The following is a 24,438-nucleotide window of genomic DNA, read 5'->3' as shown; positions in this document are numbered from 1 at the left end:
CACCCCAGCTGCACTAGGGCCCTCCCACATAATTGCTGCAACAGCCCCCATCCCCCCACAGCCTCTGCTCTAGGCTCCCTAGCCAATCAAAGGACCCACCTGTGCAGCTGCTGCTCCAGGCATCCTGACCCTCCCTCCATGCAGCTACCACACCAGGTACCCTGCCCACCACACTAGGCACACTAGCCATATGCAGGACCCCTTGCCAGCCCCACTCAACTTCATTGACACAAGGGGGTCACCCTTCAATTTGAGGAGTTCTAGTATACTCCAGTGCACCTATCAGGGTCAGGGGACACTTGCTGGCCCTGGCCCAGAGTCATCAATCCCAGACAAAGAGTGACAGAGCACCTAGGTACTTCTCTCAAGAAATTGACAGCTTGCCCATGTGATAGAGTTTGGATGTATTGTCCCACTAAAACTCATGTGGAAATCTGATCCCCAATGTGGCAGTGTTGGAAACTGATTGAGTCATGTGGGTGGATCACTCACGAATTGATTAATGCTCTCTCCGTGGGTGGGGGGATTAATGAGTGAGTTCTTGCTCTATTAGCTCCCATGAGAGCTGGTTGTTTAAAAGGACCCTGGCACCTCCCCTCTCTCTCTCTTGCTTCCTCTTGCCATGTGATCTGCTTGTACCTGCTGCTGGCTGCTTGCCGCTTGCTGCCATGAGTAGAAGCAGCTTGAGGCCCATGCCAGATGCAGCTGTCCCGGAATTGTAAGCCAAATAAACCTCTGTTATTTATAAATTACCCAGTTTCAGGTATTTCTGTTATAATAACAGAAAATGGATAATAATATAAAAACAGAATATACCATCCTCAATGACCCAATACAGTGCTACTAATCTTAGCAAGAAATCACTATGTTCTCAAGTGCCTAGGTCACAGAGGCACTCACATGCAACTCCAACACTGAAAATGTCTGAAGGAATCACGTGGAGACTATACCACTGCTTCTACCTGGAACTAATATTACATTATCCTATTTAACTGTCAATATAAAACACATCTACAAGACGAAGACTCTCTTCTCAAAGCTCACTCTACAGTGATTGAAGAAGCAACTACTTTACCAGATGACCAGATACCAATGTAGGGATACTAGAAATATGAAAAAGCAAACATAAAAACAAAAACAAAAAAACTAAGAAAATATGACACCATCAAAGGAATACAAAAATTATTAAGTGCCAGACCCAATAGAGCATGAAACACTTGAAATGACTAACTCAAAGAGATACAAGAAGACTCAGTTAGACAACACAATGAAATGAGAAAAAATATCTGGGATATGAAGGAGGAGATTTACAAAGAGATTAATAAATTAAAAAAGAATGTAGCAGAACTCCTAGAACTGAAGGATTCAACAAAGTAAAAAAAAACACGACCAAGAAGTTAAGGAGCAAGCTAGGGCAAGCAGAAGAAAGAATTTCTGGTATTGAAGACATTCTTTTTGAAATAACCCAGGTGGACTGAAAAAAAAAAAAAAAGGAAAAAAGAATTTAAAAAAACAAAATCTAAGAGAGCTAGCAGACACACTTAAACACACAAACATCCAAATCATGTTGTTTCAAAAGGGGAGGAGAAAGGAAAAGGCATTGAAAACCTATTCAATGAAATAATAGTGGAAAACTTCCCAGGTATAGGGAGAGACACATACCTTCAGATTCAGAAGGCTTAAAATCCTCAAACAGATCCAATCCAAAAAGATCCTCTCAAAGACACATTATAGCCAAACTGGCAAAGCTCAAAGACAAAGAGAGAATCTTAAAAATAGCAAGAGAAAAAGTGTCAAGTCACCTATAAGGGAGTCCCCATCAGACTAACAGCAGACTAATCAACAGAAATTCTAAAGGCCAGAAGAGAATGGGATGATATATTCAAAATACTAAAAGAAAAAAACCTGCCAGCCAAGAATACTATACTTTGTAAGGCTATCCTTAAGAAATGATGGAGAATTAGTGTATTTCCCAGACAAACAAAAAGAGTGGGGGTCCTGCATCTGGAATCCAAAAAATAATAATCACTACCATAAATACACAAGAAAGAACAAAACCCACTGGTAGAACAAAAATGCAAATGAGAGTGAAAGAACCTATATTTTACCACTTCAAAAAACCAACAAACACTGAAGACAATCAATAAAAGGGGAAGAAAGGAACAAAGATATTTAAAACATTCAAACAAAAATCAATAAAAAGCCAGGACTAAGATAATACCTTTCAATAACAACCCTAAATATAAATAGTTTAAATTCCCCACTCAAAAGACACAGAATGACTGACTGGATTAAAAAGCTAGACCCAACTATGTGCTGTCTTCAAGAGACTCACCTCACCTGTAAAGAAAGAAACAAACTAATCATGAAGGGATGGAAAGATATACCACACAAATGAAAACCCAAAACTAGCATGAGTAGGTGTTCTTATATTGTACATAATAGACTTTAAGCCAGAACCCACAAAAAGAGAAAAAGAAGGCCACTATACAATGATAAAGAAATCTATGCAGCAAGAAGACATAACAATCATAACCATATATGCACCCAACCCTGGAGCACCCAGATATATAAAGCAAACACTATTAGACCTAAAGAAAGAGATAGACCCAAATATGATAATAGTTGGGAACCTGAATGTCTCTCTCTCTCAGTGTTGGACAGATCATCTAGGCAACAAATCAACAGAGAAACACAGGATTTAAACTACACTTGAGACCAATTGGACCTGGCAGTTATCTACAGAACAATTCATCCAACACCTACAGAATATACATTCTTCTCAACAGCACATAAAACATTCTCCAGGATAGATCGCATGGTAGGTCACAAATCAAGTCTCAACAAATTTTGAAAAATTAAAATCATTTCAAGTGTTTTTTCAGACCACAATGGATTAAAACTAGAAACGAATAACAAGCATAACTCTGGTAACTATGAAAATATATGGAAATTAAACAACATGTTCCTGAATAATCAATGGGCCAAAGAAGAAATCAAAATGGAAATTAAAAAATACTTGAGACAAACAACAATGCAAACAAAACATACCAAAACAAGTTCACAGAAGGAAGGAAATAATAATAAAGATCAGAACAGAAGTAAATCAGGTATAGAATAGAAAAACCTACAAAGGTTGAATAAGGAAGAAATAAAAAGCCCAAACAGACCAATAGCAAACAAAGATATTGAAGCAGTAATTAAAAATCTCCCAACAAAGTAAATCCCAGGACCAGGCAGCTTCACGGCTGAATTCTGCCAAACTTACAAAGAAAAATTAGTATTAATACTTCTTAAACTCTTCTAAAAAATAGAGCTGAAGGGGACTATCTCTTTACACATTTTATGAGGCCAGCATCACCTTGATTCCTAAGCCAAAGACACCACAAGAAAAAAAAAACTAAAGGCCAATATCTCTGATGAACATTGATGCAAAAATCCTCAATAAAATCTTAGCAAAGCAAATAAACAATCCATCAAAAAAATTATAATCATAATCAAGTGGGATTTATCCCTGGAACCCAAGGCTGGTATAACACGCAAATTGATCAATGTGATATATCACATTAACAGATTGAAAGAAAAAAAATCACATGATTATCTCAATTGTTGCAGAAAAAGTTCAACATCCTTTGTCAATAAGAACTCTCAACAGAAGGAAGGTCTCAACATAATAAAGTCCATTTGTGAAAAACACACAGTTAGAATAATAATCAATGGGGAGAAACTGAAAGCTTTTCCTCTAAAATCTGGTTCAAAGCAAGAATGCCCAGTCTCACAACTTTTATTCAGTATAGTTCTGAAAGTACTATCAAGAGCAATCAGACAGGAAAAAGAAATAATATACAAATCAAAAAGAAAGAAGTAAAATTATCTATATCTCCAGATGAGATGGTCCTCTATGTAGAAAACCCCAAAGATTCCACCAAAAAAACTGTTAGAATTAATAAATGAATTTAGTAAAGTTGCAGGATACAAAATCAACATACAAAAATCCATGACATTTCTATACACAAATAATGACCTAGGTAAAAAGAAATCAAGAAAACAACCGCATTTATAATAGCACCAAAAACTAAATACTTAGGAATAAATTTAACCAAGGAAGTTGTAGTGGATTGAATTATGTCCCCCCAAAACTCACTGAAGCTTGAATTGTGTCTCTCAAGTTTCATGTATTAGGAAGTTGGCCCCCATTGTGACTGTTAAGAGAGTGGGAAATCTTATTATGATAATTGAAAGGTGGAGCCTTGAGGAGGTGATTAGACTGTAGGACCACGCTGTAGTGAATGGGTTAAAAATGGTGGTCAGGGGCCTGGTTCTGAGGGCTTTAAAAGAAGAGAGAGTAGAGTCTATCTCTCTCTCTCTCTCTCTCTCTCTCTGCTCTCTCTGCTTCCATCATCTTGCAATGTGAGACCCCTGGATGGACTTTGGATTTCCCAGTCTCAGAAAAAGTGACAAATTTCATTTTCTTTACAAATTACTCAGTTTCATGTATTTTATTATAAGCAACAGAAATGAACTAATACAGAAGTGAAAGACCTGTACACTGGAAACTAAAAAACATTGATGAAAAAAGTTGAAATGGACACAAATAAGTGAAAAGATATTTCATGCTCATTGATCAGAAAATTAATAGTTAAAATGTCTATACCATCCAAAGCAATATACAGATCTAATGCAGTCCCTATAAAAATCCCCAATGGCATTCTTCACATAAATAGAAAAAACAATCTTAAAATTGGTATGAAATCACAAAAGATCCTAAACAGACAAAGCAATTTGATTAAGAAAAACAAAGTTAGAAGCATCACACATCCTCATTTAAAATTATATTACAAAGCCACAGTAATCAAAATAGTATGGCACTGGCATAAAAACAGACACATAGACCAAAAAAACAGAATAGATAGCTCAGAAATAAATCCAAACATATATGATCAACCAAGTTTTGATAAGGGCACCAAGAAGACACAATGGAGAAAGGATAGTCTCTCAATAATTGGTTGTGGAAAAACTGGATTTCCATATGCATGAGAATAACATTAGACTCTTATCTTACACCATACAAAAAAATCAATTCAGAATGGACAGAAGACCTAAACATAAGACCTGAAACCAGTAAACTCCTAGAATAAAACATAGGGGAGAAGCTCCTTTACACTGGCCTTGGCAATGATTCCTTGGGTACCACATTAAAAGCTCAGGCTACTAAAGCAAAAATAAATGAATGGGACTACATCAAACTAAAAAGCCTCTGCATATCAAAGGAAACAATCAATAAAATAAAAAACACAACCTACAAATTGGGAAAAAATATATTCATTTATATCTTTTGAGGGGTTAATATTAAAATTTATAAAGAACTCATACAACTCAATAAAAAGAAAACATACAACCCAGTTAAAAAATGGGCAAAGTACCTGAATAGACATTTCTCCAAGGAAGACATAAAAATTGCCAACAGGTATATGAAAAGGTGCTCAACATCACTAATCATCAGGGAAATGCAAATCAAAACCACAAGGAGATATCCCCTCACATCTGTTAGTATAGCTATCATCAAAAAGACATGAGATAACAAGTGCTGGCAAGAGTGTGGAGAAAAGGGAACCCCTGTACATTGTTGGTAGAAATGTAGATTGGTGTGGCCATTATGGTTAGCAGTATGGAGGTTCCTAATGAAATTAAAAATGGAATTACCGGATGACCCAGTAACCTGTTTTCTGGGTATAAACCCAAAGGAAATGAAATCACCACCTCATAAAGATATCTGCATTCCCATGTTCATTGTAGCATTTTTCACAATAGGTAGGTAAAGTATGGAAACAATCTGTCAGTCAACAGACAAATGGATGAAGAAACTAGTGTATATATATAAAATGGAATATTATTCAGCCTTAAAAAAGGAGATTCTGCCATTTGCCACAACATGGATGGACCTGGAGGAAGTTATGGTAAGTGAATTAAGCCAGACACAAATAAATATTGTATGGTCTTACATGTATAATCTAAAAAAAAAAAAAAAAAAAAAGGCAAAAAAAAAAAAAAAAAAAAAAAAAAAAAAGGTCAAATATACAGAAATAGAGAATAAACAAGTGGTTATCAGGGGTGGAGGTGGGGGAGGAAATGGGATATAGGTCAAAGGATTCAAAGTAGCAGATATGTAGGATGGACACGTCTGAAGATCTATTGTACAAAATAAGGACTAACATTAATAAAGTGTTTTATATTCAGGATTTTTGCTAAATGGGTAGATTATAGCTGCTCTTGCCACAGGGTAAAAATGGGTAACCATTTAAGATAGTGGATGCATTCATTTGTTTCACTAATTTGTTCCATTTTACTATATATATGTATCTCATAACATCATGCTGTTAAAAATAAATTTTAAAGATTTATTTAAAAAACAATAAATAAAACAAACAAGTAAAGAGATTTGACAAAGGTCATACAGTGAAAGCAGAGAGTCAGGGCTAGGTATAAAATTGAACAGAATTTTCCATTTTGGAAATCTTTTTTTCTTTGCAAAAGGAGTTTCATGGAACACAATTTAAATGGTATTCCAAGAATTTTATACACAGTGTGTGGGTGGAGTAGATATTTATTCTCAGCTGAAAAGAGCCTAAAACTCTGGCCAGTTCCCTAAAGCAAGAATGACAGATAGGTTTCACCTTCTGAGGTCAGTGTGAGTGTCTGTGGTATCGCTCTGGGTAGATATGGGCTCCAGGTTGGACCTACAGGAACACAGAGCCATGAAGCTTTGAACATTGGAGGGGAGGACGGTGGTATGCATGCCAAGTTTTGGCTTTCCTTTTCCAGGAGCTTGTCCCCAACCTGATGACAGCATTTTTACGTTAATTTATTAACCAAACTAAGTGCCTCTCTTAAGAACTAATTTAGTTAGATACAATTTCACTGCCATTTGGAAAACAAAACCTTCTTTTAAAATTGCCTCTAGAATTCTGACAGCAATTAGAATCACAGTCAAAGAACAATAGAACATTTAGATATCATCTACTCTAACAGTTTTCAACCTAAAAAATAAAAAACAAAACAAAAACTCATGGAACCCTTTCTACACATGGAATTTTAAGGAGGAACTTCTGGGGATGCTGGAAACAGCTGGGAGACATGGAACTAGATCATCCAAAGAAGTTGCTGAACTTGAAGCAACAGCAAATAATGCAAACAAGCTTAGCTTAACCACTCCCATTTCTGGTCTTCTAACCTCAATTAGTAGATCGGGAGAATGAATAAAACTGAAGAAAAGAAGGGTGTCAGCAGAGAGTGCAGGAGGGCCCAAGAAAGAAGAAGAAATGAAAAAGGAAGAAATGGAGAAAGGAAGATGAAAGAAGGAAGAAAGGGAGGGAAACGACAATAACAGCCAGTATCAATTTCAGCAAATTCTTGGAATAATGGAAAAATCTCTACATAAAAAAGTGATAGGATGCTCCCTCTCTCCCCACCCCCTACCCCATATTCTACAATCTTCCTAGGCTTAGCGATTTAAAGATAAATGAAAGTTAAAACTAATTGTAAGAGACAATATTTAAAAATAATTTAGCTTTTTGTCTTCAGTCTAGAGTTGTTTCTAATCTTCTGATGATTCTTTTTAAAATGGTTATGTTTTTATCTCCACTTTCTGAGTTAAGACAGTAATTCCCACAGAAACTAAAAAGAAGTAATAGACCTTAAAACCAGAAATAATTGTAATTAGCTATTATTTAACCCTTAATTACATCTAAAAGTTTTGTATGTTATTTCAGGTTATACAATCATTTTCTAATTTATTTTCAATTTCTAGGGGAAACAGATAAAACTCAAAACTAGAATAGATGGGCCGGCCCGGTGGCGCACTGGATAGGTGCACCGCTTGGGAAGCGCGGCGGCGCTCCCGCCCGAGGGTTCGGATCCCACATACAGACCGGTTCCCCCTCACTGGCTGAGCGAGGAGCGGGAGCAACGCCGAGGGTTGCGATCCCATTGCCGGTCCCCGGTCCGGTACGGGGGCAACACTGAGGGTTGCGATCCGTTGCCGGACACGGAAAAAGACAAAAGACACAAAAAAAAAAAAAAAAAAAAAAAACTAGAATAGAAAAGGAAGCATATCTTTTTTTCTAATGCAGAATAAGAGAAAATGTAAATTTTTAAAAAGAGGAAGAAAATGTTGCTATGCTCAGGTTATTTTGTTTCACTTTTTGGCAAAAACCTAAAATGCATTTATTAAATACACAGTACCTTTGGAATAAGAGATATTATCTAGTTACACATTTTTATTTATATAAATCAGCCTTACTAAGTTTAAATTATGAATTGCTAGCAAAAATATAGGAGAATTTGAATATATTAAGAGGACAAGTAAAAAACGTGTCAGAACAACTTAAAAATACTCACCAACTATTTTATGATCAGTGTGGTTTAGATGCTTTTTACATATGTAAGGCAAGGCGGACTCACAATCTCGACTCCTCCAGGAACTTGGCATAAATGAGTTAAATGTTCCACAGTGATATTCAACAAATGGGTCAAAACTTATCTCTGAAAATATAAGGTGTGTAATTTCATATTAGAAGCAAAAGTGGTTAGTTTAATACACATTAAAATATAGCTTTAGCATCAAGGGGACAGCCCTTCTATTTGGTATATATAGTGAATCCTACAAGATGTTATGATATATCTGTAACTTTGTAGTTAAAATCCAGGCATGACAATTAACTGATTTCTCAAAGATTATGAAAGACCCAATTTTATTGTTTTCAAATAGATAGGTATTTTGCAATTTGTTGCTAGTTTTAAAGCAGCAGACTGGAAACTTGGCTCTGACTCAAATCCTCCTGCAACCTTGGCTGTGGCTTACCTTCTTGGCCTCCATTTTCTTGTCTGGAAAAGCTTGTATTATAGCAATTCAGTCAGGCTGGAAAATGTTTATAAACTATTTTCAGAATAACATGGTTTATATCTACATAGGAAATGCTGCTGTTTGAGGCTACAGATGACGCCACATGTTGAAGGCAAGTAAAACACCGAGGGTACCTGGTTTCCAGTTCAGATAGCCGAGTGGTGTCCCATCAGACCACTGCCAGCCAGCGTTTCCATCCAGCTGATTCAGACCTATCCACACTTCTAGGGCTTCATTGCTCATGTGCTCTGAAATGAAAATGACAAAATTTCAAAAATTCAGTGTTACACTTCCTTCTTGTTTTCCTGTTCCTGGATCATGGAGTCATCAATTAATCCCAGTCAGTGACAAAAAAGGGTTTAGGTGCTACTAAAACCCATCCTGGTGCTTCAGAGTGACAAAGCAAGCCTCCACTATGTTGAGAAACACTGCTGTTTTCCAAAGGCTCACTGACAGCTGCTCCTTAGCTGTGAAGTTCTTCATCCAAACATTCAGAAGTGTTGCCTTTCAGTGGTCGTCAATCTGTCCAAGGTGCATGGTTACAAATTCGAGGCTATTTTATTTGTGTGAGCTCATGCTCTTAAGCGTTTTAGAGGGTGGAGGAGGAAGTGTCCAGGGCTACTCCCAGAAAATGTACAGATGCAAATCTTCAAATTTAGGAAGGTATGCTGAGAAGAGCAGGGAGGGGGCTGTATGGTGTGACAGCCACTAGACATTGTCTGGCCAAGAGGAGCTGCATAATCCAAGTGCCGGAGGGATCCTAGCAGGTTGGGACCTAAGGCCATATGCAACACAAACGCTGGGCTGCTTCCACAACTGGGGGTGGAAGGGCTGAATCTGTGGCCCCCACTCCTAACCACTCACTGCACCACAGCAACTCATGGTTTAATTCAATGCCATTTTTGTTATAGATGCTATGAAAAAATACATGCATTGACATACTTGTGCAGAAAAACCTGGTTCTCAATATTTTTAAATTATGGAAAAATTTTTCTTTGGTTTTTCTCTTTGTGCATGTGAATTTTGAAAATTATCCTAAAATAAACATGTATTATGTGCACAATAAAATTTGGAAAAACCCCAGTGTTAGAAACTTTTAAGGAAAGTGGCTAATTTTGTGACACTTTCAAATGTTGCTATTTAATCATTTAATCTATAAAGGAGAGCACTGTTCTGTTACGGCTCATCTGCTTTAGAACACAATTTATATTGAGCCAGATGCAGAGGCCCAGCCTGAGACTGAGACTCTGATAGATAAGAGTTGTAAGTAGAGTATCTGTTTGTCCCAGTTTGCCTGGAAAACTCATGGCTTGTGCTGGTAGTTCCAGAATAATTATTAATTGCAGCCGCTTTTACTCTCAAAGAGTCTCGGTTTGGATGATAGATTGTATGATTATCCACGTTATGAAGGTCAGTGTATTCACATAACAAGGCTGCATTGTCCTCAGTGATTGCACATTTCAAAACAGTAGTAAAAAAGAGAAAAAGGTGCTTTATAACTTTGAGACTCCAGAAATCACTAAACAGAAACAGCATGGGCCCCACTCTTCCAAGTGTCTGTGGCATTAACATGGCATTTCTTCCTAATGTCCATTTGATTACTTCTTTGATAGCACCATTTGATTAAATCATTTAACAGGTCTTGGGATAACAAGAGGTGAAATGAAAGATGGATTGATGAGATAGGAAGAAATTTCCACATTTTATGTATGTTTAAGTGCCAAATGATATTTTAAAATAATGTAACTATAATATTTAAATGTTAATTATTCTTAGAATTATTTTGAATACCCATTGTGAAATTGTTTTAATCATATGCATTAAAAAACATTGTGTGTGGGGCCGGCCCGGTGGCGCACTGCTACAGTGCGCCGCTTGGGAGCGCGGCGGTGTTGCAGTGGCGCTCCCGCCAAGGGTTCGGATCCCATGTACAGACCAGCCGGTCACTGGCTGAGCGAGGTGCAGGAGCAACACCGAGGGTTGCGATCCTGTTGTCGGTCCCGGTCTGGTACGGGCGCGACACTGAGGGTTGCGATCCATTGCCGGTCATGAAAAAAAGACAAAAAGGAAAAAAAAAAAACATTGTGTGTTTTTAATTTGTGTTTAAACGTCCAAAAAAAATCTTACCTTTACAACTAAATTGGCCCACAATACGAATAGCAGACTCAAACCAAAATTTCTTTGGATAATTCTTGGCATTTGTGACAGCTTAGGTAATTCCTTACATCACAGTTAATGTTTACCAGTGATTAACAAGAAATATTAGACTATTCTCATCATTAAAAAATATCTCAGAACAGGTTTCTGTCTTTATGAACGGACTTCTGTTTTACAATTCCCAAAGTCTAATTATAGAAAGGAGGTAATTAAATCAAAATTTTTGACATCTTATTTTTAAAAATTGCTATTCAAACTTGATGAATAAATGTAAACCCTCTCATGAGAAATCCTGGCAGTTAAGATAGATAACAATTATAATTCATAAACAGTGTGCAAACTTTTATATAAAAACAATTACATGTAAATAATGATTTTGGAAATCGGCATTTTCCTGCACTATGACTCACTCAAATTAGTTTCAATGATACTTCCCCTCTTTTGCGAGGCTGTGGGGAAAGAGCAGGCATGTTCTGTTCATACATTTGTTACAATCCTTATGGAAGGTACTAATGACTTGCAAAAGCTTTAAAGTGTGATTCCTCTACCGTCCAGTGGATCTACTTCTATAGACTTACAGAAAAATAATTGCGGATCTATACACAAAGGTATGTGCAGGGACAATTTATAATAGCAATAAATAAAAACAAAGTAAATCATTTTCTCTCTCTATCCCTAATAGGAGGAGATAAGATCAATATATAACTGCTAACCTGTGCTATTCTCTAACCATCAAAAATTATGATGTAGATCTACATGTGTATTTATAGACCTGGACAGATGTCCATTTTATTCAGGTAAGTGAAATAAGCAGATTACCAAACTGTGTGCATAGCTGTTGTTAAATGGTTACCACACACTGAGGGTTTGTTATATGTGTCAGGCAGTTTTCTAAGACTACCTGCATTACAAGATGTAATCCATATCAGGAAGTAGACACTACTATTATTTCCACTTGATAGAGGGGGAAACTGAGGCACAGAGTGGTTAAGTCACTTGCTTGGGAAGCCCTGACAGTAAGTGGTAGAGGAGGGATTCAAATACAGGCAAGAGGTTCTCTGGTCCCTGCTCCTAAATTAATAGCTTCCTCATGTTTTTATAAAATACTATTTGGTAGAGATTCTATGTATGCATACGTGTATTTACATATTTTTTAAAAAAAACGTAGTTATCGGGCCGGCCCGGTGGTGCACTGCACTAGTGCGCCGCTTGGGAAGTGTGGCGGCGCTCCCGCCGAGGGTTCAGATCCCACATACAGACTGGTTCCCGCTCACTGGCTGAGCGAGGCGCGGGGGCAACACCGAGGGTTGCGATCCCGTTGCCGGTCCCGGTCCAGTACAGGGGCGACACTGAGGGTTGCGATCCGTTGCCGGACACGGAAAAAGACAAAAAAAACAAAAAACAAAAAAAAAAAACGTAGTTATCTCTGGATTGTAGAACTATGGGAGCTTTTTAATTTGTTTTTCCTTCTGGATACCTGAATTTTAAAAATTATTCTAAAATAAACATGCACTACATATGCAATAAAATTTGAAAAAACAATTGTCAAAAACTTTTAATAAAAGTGACTAATTTTGTGAGAATTTCTAATGTTTCCAAAAATTTTTAAGAGGTATATGTACACACATACAAATGCATTTAATCTATAAAGGAGAAGATGGGAGTTTAGGTGATGGGTGAAACGTAAGTCTGCATTCATAAGCCCAATTCTTTTGACATTTTATATTACTGTCTTACACTGTTAGTGAACATGTGTGTGTTTTTGCTTTTCCCACTAAATTTTATTAAGTTCATTGGCACCCACCAGAAGGCCCATGGTGTACCTGCACACCGTGAGTGATAGATAAGATTTTGTTTAATTAGTAAGTCACTTAATTATTTATTAATGGAAATTGAATAGCCAAGATCTCCGGAAGAGCAGGAATTGGCACTTAAGCTTAGAAGTCTCCCTGACCCACTTGCTAGAGCTGTGACTCTCCTGGGTCCCTTGCTGTGGCCTCAAATTCTCTTCTCCAAGGAGGATAAAATAAGGAAGATGTGCCTGGGTGCCAAATGGAATGGTCCAGGGTTTGTGTAAAAATTATGGGTGAGAGTTTGGGCCATATTAGAAAACAAAAAAAATTTTAATGAACTTTTTTCAGAATATATTTTTGCATACATGAACATAATTGTTGACAATAGTGACTTTATTGTATCAATATTATCATGCATCATCCACCCACTTACTCCTTATGAAATTTTCTTCAGTTTCATCCGCAATACTTAGTAAAGCGCCTCCTTGCATCTGGCATGAAGAATGTGCCTCACTCCAAGAGAGAGATGAAAGCAGGTTGAATTGGTAGCAAATGTGTGAACTGAGGTTCTTCTCCCAGACAGCGTCACAACCTATGTCTGCAGAGGTTGGAAACAAAGTCCACTGAAAAAATTCACTATAGTCTTATTTTATCTATACAGAGAGATATATTTTTCTTTTTTTTTTTACAGTGATATATTTATAGGATGAATTTGAATGGAATAATTCCAACTCACAACCTCTAAAACTTCAGTCCCTTATTCTTAATTAGTTCTTTAGAATGAAATCTACATTGTAATTCCCATTGACATCCTACTGTTAAACCCTTTCAAGATTTACCTAGGGAAATTCAAAAAATTATCAATAAAGAAGCTCTGATTATTTCTGGGAAAATAGTAGAAACCAGTTTTAAGAAAAGGAAACAGAAGTGAAGTATTTATGAAAATAACATCTGAGTTCTTCAAAAAGGAGTCATTTAGAATTTTACATTGAAAGCTGTCTGAATTTAAAAGTTTATCTGAGTTAGACACAATGTTGCTTCAAGAAGCTTTTTCTCTCCCAAATACCAAAATCATAGATGAAATAAAAGGGATACAATAGAAATTATGTATCAATAATGAACACAAGTTTTCAAATAAACATGGAGCACAGGACCACTGATATTTAGTTAGGAAAGTTCTCTTACACAAGAGGAACAGAAGCAAAATCTACTTGTAAGACACTGGCCAAAGATTGCACATATACTTAAAAGTAAATTCAATAAAGTGAACAGTGAATCTGACATCTGAAGTTTACTGAAATAAAAAAATTTAAGACCTTGTGTGGGTGATTTTGCTAAAATTTTAAATCAAACCCCAAGGCGAACTAAGTAGCCACAATAATTACCAGAAATCAAACTTAGCAAAGAATTTCAGAATGTAGAACATGTGACTCATATTAACAACATGAGTGCAATCATTAGGACAGGCAACTTGCATCTAGAACAGCCTTTCCCAAAGTGTGGGCCTCAAAGTAAGACAACTTCTAGAGGCTCCCCAAGAACATCTGGGATGTGAAACATACATGTGTCCTCTGGGAAATTCACAATGTACATTAGCATATTAAAGACTCTGGGAAGTTCTGTAGTAAAGAAACATACTTAATTTTAATTCGGTATACTTGAAACTTATTTGACAATAAAATCTTATTCATTGTTTTCTTTTTCATGTCTGGTCACAACATATATTTCCAAGAACTGAGCTAGTTAACCAGAAGTTACCAAATCATGTATAAACCTAAGCGTTTCCATAGTGTTTCCTGACTGATATGTGTATTTGTAGAAGGATCTGATATTGAAGGAGGACAGAAGACAAGACTATCACCAACTAACACTGAATGAAAGGAATAGAAAGGAAGGGGAAAGAGAGGGGGAACTTTTCAGCAACTATTTTGCCCTGGTGGCTGAAATTTCCCCACTGAGATGAATCCTTAGAGATTGTCTTCAGTCAAATGCTAGGCCTTCCCCACTGAGCATTATCAGACATAAGTTCCACCATATTCACATAGTGTGACAGCCAAGACCATGAGGAGGAGCAGGGAACTGTTTGCAATTTCAGTGTGCATAAAAATCATTCAGCCAGATTGTAAAAACATGCAGATTCCTTGCTCTTAGTCTCAGAGATTCTAAACCAGTAGGCCTGGGGGTGGATTCAGGAACATGCATTTAAAATATATTCCTGGTTCTAATGAAGATGTTCCATGAAGCAAACTCTAGGAAACGCTGGCTTCAAGGAAAAAAATTCAAAGCACTTCCCAAGGAGGGCAGGTCTGAGCAGCCCTTGGTTACTAGAAGATAGTAGGATGTCAAACAGAAAGGTCCCAGGAGAGAAGGGAGTCAGCCCTGTGGATAGGTACCTGCCTCTCACCTCCTGTCATGGGGGAAGATAAATCCTAAATATGTGTCCAGGCCACAGCCACATACATGATAAGAAAAGGCCTGGAAGACACATCAGCTGATCTCATTCCCATCTTTGTGAAGAGTTGGTCCTACCCTTTCAGTACAACCTTTTGTAGTAACCTGCCTAAATTCTATATGCTAAACAGTTGAGGTGAGAGGCTTGCAGGTGATCGTGTCTATGCTGCAAATTACATACCCTAGTTTATGTTAGATTTCCCTTGGTTTCAGATTATCTGTGCCAATTCTTAAGGTTAATTGGTTGGGAACTTTCAGTCAAATATTTGCAATAGGTGCGCATATTCTCCCAACACATAAGTTCATTTGTCTTTGAAATTTGGTATAACTAAAAATTTGAACTTTTGTGCAGGCAGACACAGGTTCTTTCTCTGCTTCTCTAGGTGGATCTCATTTGAAGGTTTTAAATGATAAATGGTATGACAATGCCATTCTGGGCTGGGTGCTGTAGTGGACACCATGTTGCACTGCCCTGATCCAGGGCTGAAGGGCTTACTTCCCCAGCTGCCAGCAGACACCCCTCAGTGCTAAGCCTCCTTCAGGGATTGCTACAGCTGAAGTCTCTTTGCCCAATGTCATGCTCCCTACCCAAGGGCAGCTGCCAGACCATGACTGGTCAATGCAGAGATATGAGTCCCCCTCACTCCAACTAGGGGCATCTCTGAAGGCCACCCCAGCTTGAGAACTCACAGAGTTGGTCTAAGAGTCTAAAATAAGTGATTCAAGTCTGAACTCTTTCATTTTTGACTTTCAGCTACTCCAATGCCTGACAGCTCAGCTCTCCCTCTCCAGCCCAGCTGAGCTCCTGTCCAGTCCATCTCCAAATTAGATCTTCATTAAATCCACTTTTATCCAACCCCCTTGCTACCATCCAACCCTAGTCACCACTCTTCTTGGCCCAGACTATTGCTCCAGGATTTCCCTATTGCTCCCTTCCAAGCCATTCACTATAAAGGAGCCAGAGTGATCACTAAAAATATTTTAAGTCGTTATCACACCCCTGCTTAAAATCCTTTATGGCTTTCATTTGCACTTAGAATTAGGTACATCCTAACCCATACCACACCCTGAATTATCTAGCCTCTGCATGAGCTGGCCTCTTCTCACCCTGCCAGAGTGTCTTGTTCCTCCCTCCCTCTCTCACTCTGCTCTTGCCACATTATCTTTCCTGGACAGCAATAACCTCTTTCCCTCCTCACAGCCCTCAGACATTTGTCCAGTGACATGTAGAGGGGTGGAGTTGGGGGAGCAGTCAACCTGGACAGGTGGGAGTATTTTATCGCTGGCGTTCTTTAGAATTGCCAGAGCATGCGCATGGTGAGACAAAAGCAACTGCCCTTTAGTTGGCTTTATTATTATTCTTTAGTTCTACTCAAACATGTACCATCTTTACTGCCTGCACCCGCACTGACCACTCCTTCCCTGTCTCTTTGGCACACGACTTCACCAGCCCCTCTGTATGAGGATCTCATTCTTCCACCCCCACTTCTTGATAACCCCTACCCATCTCTCAGGCTACAATTTAAATACAACTTCCTCAGGACAGCCTTCTTTGACTCTCAAACTTAAATCTGGTTTCTCACTTATAATACAGGCTTACAGGCTTTTTTTTAAAAAGTAGCACCTATCAAAATTTGTAATTATATATTAATTTGGCTATTACACTTGAATGTGAACTTCATTAGGGCAGGCACCATGACTTTCACCTTTCACATTCATGGTTACAACCCCAGCAGCCAGAGTCATCTCTGGCACATAGTAGGTGTTCAATACATAACTGCTGAATGAATAAATAGTTTGTAGAAATGGAGATCAGGCATGTGTTGTCACAGAAGTCAAGAAGAAACAGTGTACTGAGGAATAAAAGCAAGATGAGACGGTACAGGCACTTATTTTGAAAAGTCTGTCTATGTGGGAGATGAAAGAGTGTTTTCAGGAGGCAGAAGTGGGAACGAAGGAACTGTATTATTTTTTAAGATGGTATTTTAAGACTTGAACAGATTTAACTGCTAATAAGAAGGACCCAGTAGCATGGGAGTGTGCACTGAAATCACCTAGAAGTCTGTTCAAACAGATTGCTGTGTTGCACTTCTAGAATTTCTGATATATAGTGGTGTGGGGTGGGACTGATAATCTGCATTTCTGGCAACCTCACAGGCAATTCTGATGCTGCTGCAATAGGGATCAAACTTTGAGGACCACTGAGATACAGGCTGGAGAAGGCTGGATGTGAGCCCGGGGGGCAGATTTGCCCTAGGCCCGAGGAGGAATATCATCCTCTTGTACAGGAGAGAAGGGGAAAAAAAAATATGGGTACAGGCCCAGGTAGGCTTAAAGGTTAGGGAGTGGGAAGTGGTCACAACTCCCCCTCTAATGGATCCTTTTGTAATTACGAAGTAGGAATTGAGGTCATCTGATGAGAATCAGGAAGGAGAACGAAAGGTAGGGTTAGAAGTTAGAGCAGAATGGAGAGGTTGGTATGGTCACTGTGGGCCGCGTTGCAAGAGACAGAACAGCTCTGTTGGTTCCTGTTGAGGGCTCAAGTGAGGTCAGCAATCATACATTCGTACTGGTGCCAGTCTGCTCTGCTATGTCATTCAAGCTACTGATTAGAATCATATCAACTGAGTAAGGTTCAAGGGCAATCAGATCACTCCAGAGGTTCATATCCTAAAAATATCTCACACTAAGTGTGACTCTCCAGCTGTGTAAGGCACATAACCAAGAGAGACCTAGCATGGCCCAGAATTGCCTCTGGACAAGCCCAGAGAGATCCCTATGTATCACCCTTACTCCTGAAGATGTTGTATCATATCTTTCACTGCTAGTGTGTTCAGGTATGTGTTTATTAGTAATAAATTTAAATTTTGTACACTTATAATCAGCTTTTCTTTAAATGGCAGCATTATTTTACATTGAGATATTTACACAATTTCCATATAAGAAAGATGGGATTCAGAAGTAGGACTACTTTATTCCCCTCACTCCTCTCTGTGCTAGCCACTTGTTGATCCCATGGAAAGAGCTATCAGCTTGCTCAGAATTCAGTCTCTGACATGTCATTCTGAGTTATGTTGGCCACCAGAAACCAAAAGTAACAAGAAAGGAAGAAAACTGGAACTGTAATTCAGCACTACACAAACAAACATGCTCACTGCTGGTTGTGGTAAAGGTCAGGAGAGCTGGAATCTGGCAAGCTGTCAAGTGGAGGAAGTTTCTGAGCTATGGGAAGCTGAACAAATAGTCTGGGGAGTGAAAAGCCCTCATACCACTAAGCTTAGCTTTCACTGAGGGAAACTGTAATTGGCTGTAAGTGACAGAGGATGGTGACAGGGCTGTTCTTAGGGCTATTCTCTTTAGGAGAATGCTATAGTTAAAACAGAAAAGTTTCTACTGTTAAAGCCATGTAGAATATGTGTTAATTTTATGTGTATTGGCCCATTCATTTGGTGTTAATAATGACATCTATTGGAGATAGAAATGGAAAGAGAAGATGATGCAAATATGATACCTGGTGCAGGAATCCAAAGAGTGTAGGGATTACATGCATACACACCTACATACATACATTCACACTCAGGTAGAGAAGGCTGCTGATCTGACAATTATTAAAGAAAGAAATGCTTTCATGCTTGTTGGTAAACAGCCACTGTCCTGAGCTCCCTGAGTGCCCTCTGCTGCCCCAGTCTTCCCTGTACCTCCTCCCTGCTCACATTTCAGCAGCTAAGGGGTTAATATCAGCAGTGGACCTCTGGAACTCCCTAGCACATTAAGGTCTCCACTTGGATTGATCAATAGCCCATAGCATATTGGTTGTTAAATGTCTTAATATCACCCCTGTATGTAGATGTATGTTGCATAGAATTACCTGCAAATTGTGAATTGTCTAATGAAGAATTACCTGCATCAAGATCACTTGGGTACCTGTCAAAAATGAGGATGCTTAGGTCCCACATACTGGACCCACTGCATCTCTGTGAGAAGGGCCATTTTTAACTAGTCTGTATTTTCTAGCATTTTCATCCTAGCTTCCATCTAGATGTCAAGTTCTTTGAAGGGAGGATCTTAAGTCCTAAAACTCTTGGTATTCACCACTATGCCTGGCTTAGTGCTTGCTGACTGACAATAAAGAGGACAGATCATTGCTTCAGAAGTGTGTGCCGAAAAGATAAATTAGGTTTGATGACGATGATGGCGATGACAACTATAGCAGCCATGGCTAATCCTTATGAGTGCTTATCATATGCCAGGTACTATGAGAAGAGTCTTAGATGCCTCATCTAATTGAACCTGCACAATAACCTTAGTAGGTACTGCCATTATGTCCATTTCATGGCCGAGGAAACTGAGGCTCAGAGAGATGGAGGGACCTTCCCAAAATCTCATTATTGGGAAAAACAAAGACTACAGTCTTTACCTGTCTGATTTCAAAGTCTATACTCTTTCTTATTTACCATGCCATATTGGCTCTTAGATTAGAAAACAATTCTACATGTAATTTATAAATCAGATTCTTTGGAATTAATCTCTTCAATTTGCTTTTGTTTCATATTTATTTGTTGCATTTTATTATATTATAGGGAGGGGAAGTGGGCATGGAAGATGAAGAGATTGCAAAAGCTATACTCTCTGACTTTCAGGAACCAAGGTGAAGGAGATTGAATATAGAAAGTAGAAGGTATATATAAATATTCCCCAATACTTAGGAGCAATTGGAAACCTTTTAGCTAAAAAATATAAAATCATAAAGCATTTACTGAAAAAACAGTTAGACTACTGCAGCTGTCACTACACCTTGAAAATCAAGTTAAGAAGAGAACGATTTTGAGGTCATGGCTAGAAAGTGAGTAGTAAGGAAAGGGAATCAAGATGAGAACTCATTGTCAAGAAATAATGAGGGCACCTGCAATTTAGAAAGACCATCAAGGGGCCAGTTGATGCCTGAACCCGACAGTGGGCAAGACAAGCAGTCTGGATGTGGAGAAATTAATGCGGCTCATAAGGGATAGTGGATTGAAAGGATAACTGGGCTTTATATGCATTCAGGTTTGTTGTGAAGTATCCTGCCAGGATGCTGGGATTGATGAGATCACAGAGTATTATTATTTGATTCTGGTTAAAGCATCCTTATGCACTGAGCTTAATGAAGAATGGCTAATTAGCATCTTTTGAATATAAGGAAAAAAAGGAATACACATTAGAATTGTCTTTTCAAGGCAAAAACAAACCCCAAATCAAATCTAGATTAATAGCATCAGCGTGCTTATTCAGACTTCGATACTGCATACCAATTCCAGTGCTTTTCTTTGGATACAGACAACTTTCTAATCATCCTCATTCATTCATGATATACTGAGAAGACTAGATTGATTCTTACTGGGATCTGGGCAAAATCCCCACTTCTGATCTCTTTCATAGCGGCTTGTCGTGGCACACCACAGTAAGTCATCTTCCCGACCTTCCCGGGTACATTTGTGATGCCACTGATGGTCATATTGGAAGGGAAACACACATGGCATCCCGTGGGCATTCCCTTTGATTGTATACAAATCTAGGAGAAAGAAATTTACAAAGTCAGATAAGTATGAGGTCAGCTTTATCTTTGGAAACTGCCATGTAGTTAATGCATTTTTTAGCAACTAAAACCTCTTGGGGGCAGGTACTCGCCATAGCAGAGTGAGCCCTTGGGTCCTCACAGTGTGGTGTCTGTAGAAGTGCCAGACTGAATGCTGGGCCCAGAGAACATGCTGATAAATGATTTACTTATGTCTTTACCCACTCGTTTATTTACTACTGTGCATTGCTATGGTAGCATACATATTTGTGAATGGATAAGAAAGAAAATTTAATGGAGATTTTTACTTCAAATTATCTTCCAGTCCTCAAACACATCAGCCATCAGCATATCAAGTTCAACAGTTTCACAGGCACTTATTAATTTTGAATAAATTAAGTGAATCTTAACAAATATTTATTGAGCATTTAATATGCCCAGTAATGGGGATACAGTAGTGAACAAGCCAGCAAAAGTTCCCTTTCATGTGGAGATTCTGTTCTAGTGGAGAGAGAAGAGAAAGCAAATACACAAATCAACATATAATATAATTTCAGGTAGCAGTAAGCACCATGAAGAAAATCAAAACAGGATAAGAAGACAGAGAGACTCTGTGTGTGTGTGTGTGTGTGTGTGACTCGGTGTGTGTGTATGAAGGGATGGAGGGGTACTACTTTGGATGGGGGTCAGCGTATGGCTGCTCTGAGTAAGAACGGGCTGAAGTGAGGGTGTAAGTCTTTGGGAAAAGAGTTGTTCCTGCAGGAGGAACAGCAAGTATAAAGGACGTGAGACAACAGGGCACGTAGGGTGAATGAGGAAGGGCAAGGAGGCCCGATGGCAGGGAATTAGGGAGGTCCTGGGGCGTTAGCTCACAGAGAGCCCTCTCCCCACCATATTATGGACTTTGGCCTTTACTCTGACGGTGGTGGGAAGTCACTAGTAGGTTTTGAATGGGAAAGTGACACGATCAGATTCCAGTTTTAGAGAATCACTCGGGATACCGTGTGGCAAACAGCCTACACCAGGAAAGGGCCAAGCAGGATGGCAGGCTGGGTGGCTTCTAAATGGTCAAGAGAGATGACCATGCAGAGGTGGCCTTCTGGTGGCTTTGTTAGATACTGCAATAATCAGTCATCCTTGGTGTTAAGCAGGAATCAATAAAACTTTTTGTGACTCATCTGGGGCTTTTTACGGTGAGGGAGGTCAGAGCCACCCTCAATTAAGTCCATAAGTCCTGGGATGAAAGAGCCAGCTGTGGAGATTCTCACCACTTTCCCACAATTGGCAGGGGCTGGACTGAGCTCACAATATGTGGCCAGTTTTAGAGGTTAGGGCTGTTTAGGAACTACAGGTATTTCAGGACACATCCTTTTGTTTCAATCCCCTGCCTTCTACTCAAAAGCATGCGTTACCTAGAGCCTTCCCCTGAGTGCATTGTGAGTATGGGTATATGACTAAAAAGTTAACATAAAGCAAAATTTTAAGTTCTTCTTTAGAACTATAAATTATCTGGAGTGCTGATTTGCAGCCCTTGCTTTATTGTAGTGATCCTGAAAATGTCTTGCTCTTGGCTCTGTCTCTTTTTACTCATTCCTTGTAGCTACAGGAGAGAGTCCTGCCTTGGACCTTAGGAGTTCCTTGCTCTGCTTTCGAGGACAGGTACAGAGTTCTTAAGAGGATATGCTCTCATTAAGGCATAATTGTACATGCTTACAAGAGGGGAGAGACTACATCTGTCTTGCTGGCCTTTGTAAACAAGGCCTAGCACTGTGCCCGATGAACAGTCAGTTCTTGACAAATGTGTTATGGATAAATGGATGGATGGATGGATGAATAGAGAAAGCTACAAAATAAACCCTGAGAGACAGGTTTAAGGTTTCACAACTTAACTATGTGACTTTCTTTCTTTTATTGTTTTTTGTTGTTTAAAAGTAACAGAACTATGGAAAACAAAATCTCCCTATAAAGCATGCTTCCCCGCAAACCATAGTTGGCACACGTTAAATAACCCCTGACAATAGTCTGTCACTGATCGTCAAGTGACTTGTAATCTGACCATCCCATGGACGCCAGCCAGGCATCAGGAGGCATTTGAGGGGCCCCCACTCACACCTCCATGGGCAGGGCTGAGTGCCTACAGTAAGAAAAATGGTGGCAGGGGAGGTTCTTATATTTACCCTGACAAAAGTCTTCCCTTCAAAGATCTTCTCCTTCCACCTTCCTTTTCAATCTTCCTCCTCTCCTCTTGTTCTTTCTCCTTTCCATTGATTCCCAAAGTTAGTTAAATGTTTTTACCCCCAATACCTTTAAATTCTGAGTTCTGCTTTATTATCAGAATTTAGCATGTCTATTCCAAGACTCCAGTAATCCTTTTACCATAAAAGCAAGAAAGCAACTGAAATGTATTTACCAGAAGATCTAGGCTCTGTGTAGTTCTCTCACGTAATGCTTCACAAATCTTTACTTACGGGCAAACTTTCTAAACATACCATTCCATGAGTACTTTGATTCAACTTATTTTTACCTCTGTGAAGATATTCACAAACATCTTCACCACCTGAGGAAATCCAACTATGGAGATGCTTCCTTGAAGCCACCACTGTGTTGTCGTGCTCCCCCTGGAGCATATACTGCAGAGGGCCAGTGATCACCTTCCTGTTACAGCGCCACCTCAAGGAAACATGGGTGGAATCACATTCATAGATGCTTAATGGCTGCTCTGGATTTGATAAGTTTAGGCCCAGGCAACCACTGCCTCCTACGTTAAAGAGGTGGTGGTTTGAAACCCATTTCCACAACATGTTCTTGTTTGGCTGTTCGCAGTTCTCCAGGGTCAGTATAGATCCACCCGCCTGAATGCATTTCTTGAGGCTCTCACTTTGCATAACGAATATTCCTTTGTCTGAAACAGAAAAATAAAAGATGTGGTATGAACTTTTCATACAGAATTAGCTAGTGTCATGAAGATACTGCTGTGCCTATCTAAGCTGAGATATGTCACAGCTGCCAGCCATGTCAGACAGATCTGGAGTTGATGGGTAGGGTCCACCTAAAAGGCTTTATTTGCTCAAAACAGAGGAATTTCTTCCTTGCTCAACCCATTCTCACCATGTGATACCTTGGTCAACGTGCGACCCTGTAGAGAGTTCTCACTAAGAAGGCGGCCCTCAACAGATGCGCCCCATGGACTGTGGACTTCCCAGCCTCCTGAACTTGTCAAATCAAACCTCCTCAAACAATATAGCAAACAGGAGCTTCCAGATTGCAAAGCTGTTGGGTTTTTTACCTCTACTTTCTGGGAGGATGATGTACCCAATTCCATGGGGACAGAAGCTCCCAGGCTTGGGACCCTTCCAGACTTCCCCTTATGTGTCTTTTCATCTGGCTGTTTATTTGTATCCTTTAAAATGTCCATTTATGGGCCGGCCCGGTGGCGCACTCGGTAGAGTGCGGCGCTTGGGAGTGCGGCAGCGCTCCCGCCGAGGGTTCGGATCCCATATAGAGACCGGTCCACTCACTGGTTGAGCGTGGTGCAGGTGCGACACCAGGGGTTGTGATCCCGTTGCCGGTTGCAGTACGGG

The 24,438-nt window shown here is 39.2% G+C and overlaps 1 protein-coding gene across 1 annotated transcript in view; it reads right to left on the bottom strand.

The window, feature by feature from the left end:
• Nucleotides 1–24,438, bottom strand: part of PLA2R1 (phospholipase A2 receptor 1, 180kDa) — a 150,187-nt gene that overhangs the window by 75,594 nt on the left and 50,155 nt on the right. The window contains exons 3-7 of the mRNA XM_008563962.1: nucleotides 23,382–23,759; nucleotides 20,681–20,854; nucleotides 13,286–13,450; nucleotides 9,037–9,150; nucleotides 8,398–8,541 (exon numbers count right to left, since the gene is read on the bottom strand). Coding sequence (XP_008562184.1) covers nucleotides 8,398–8,541; nucleotides 9,037–9,150; nucleotides 13,286–13,450; nucleotides 20,681–20,854; nucleotides 23,382–23,759 — 975 coding nt within the window. The remainder of the gene's footprint in view (nucleotides 1–8,397; nucleotides 8,542–9,036; nucleotides 9,151–13,285; nucleotides 13,451–20,680; nucleotides 20,855–23,381; nucleotides 23,760–24,438) is intronic.

This window comes from Galeopterus variegatus, unplaced genomic scaffold (genome assembly GCF_000696425.1).
Source record: "Galeopterus variegatus unplaced genomic scaffold, G_variegatus-3.0.2 Scaffold178, whole genome shotgun sequence".
Taxonomy (NCBI): domain Eukaryota; kingdom Metazoa; phylum Chordata; class Mammalia; order Dermoptera; family Cynocephalidae; genus Galeopterus; species Galeopterus variegatus.
This window is presented reverse-complemented; position numbering and strand designations above follow the sequence as displayed.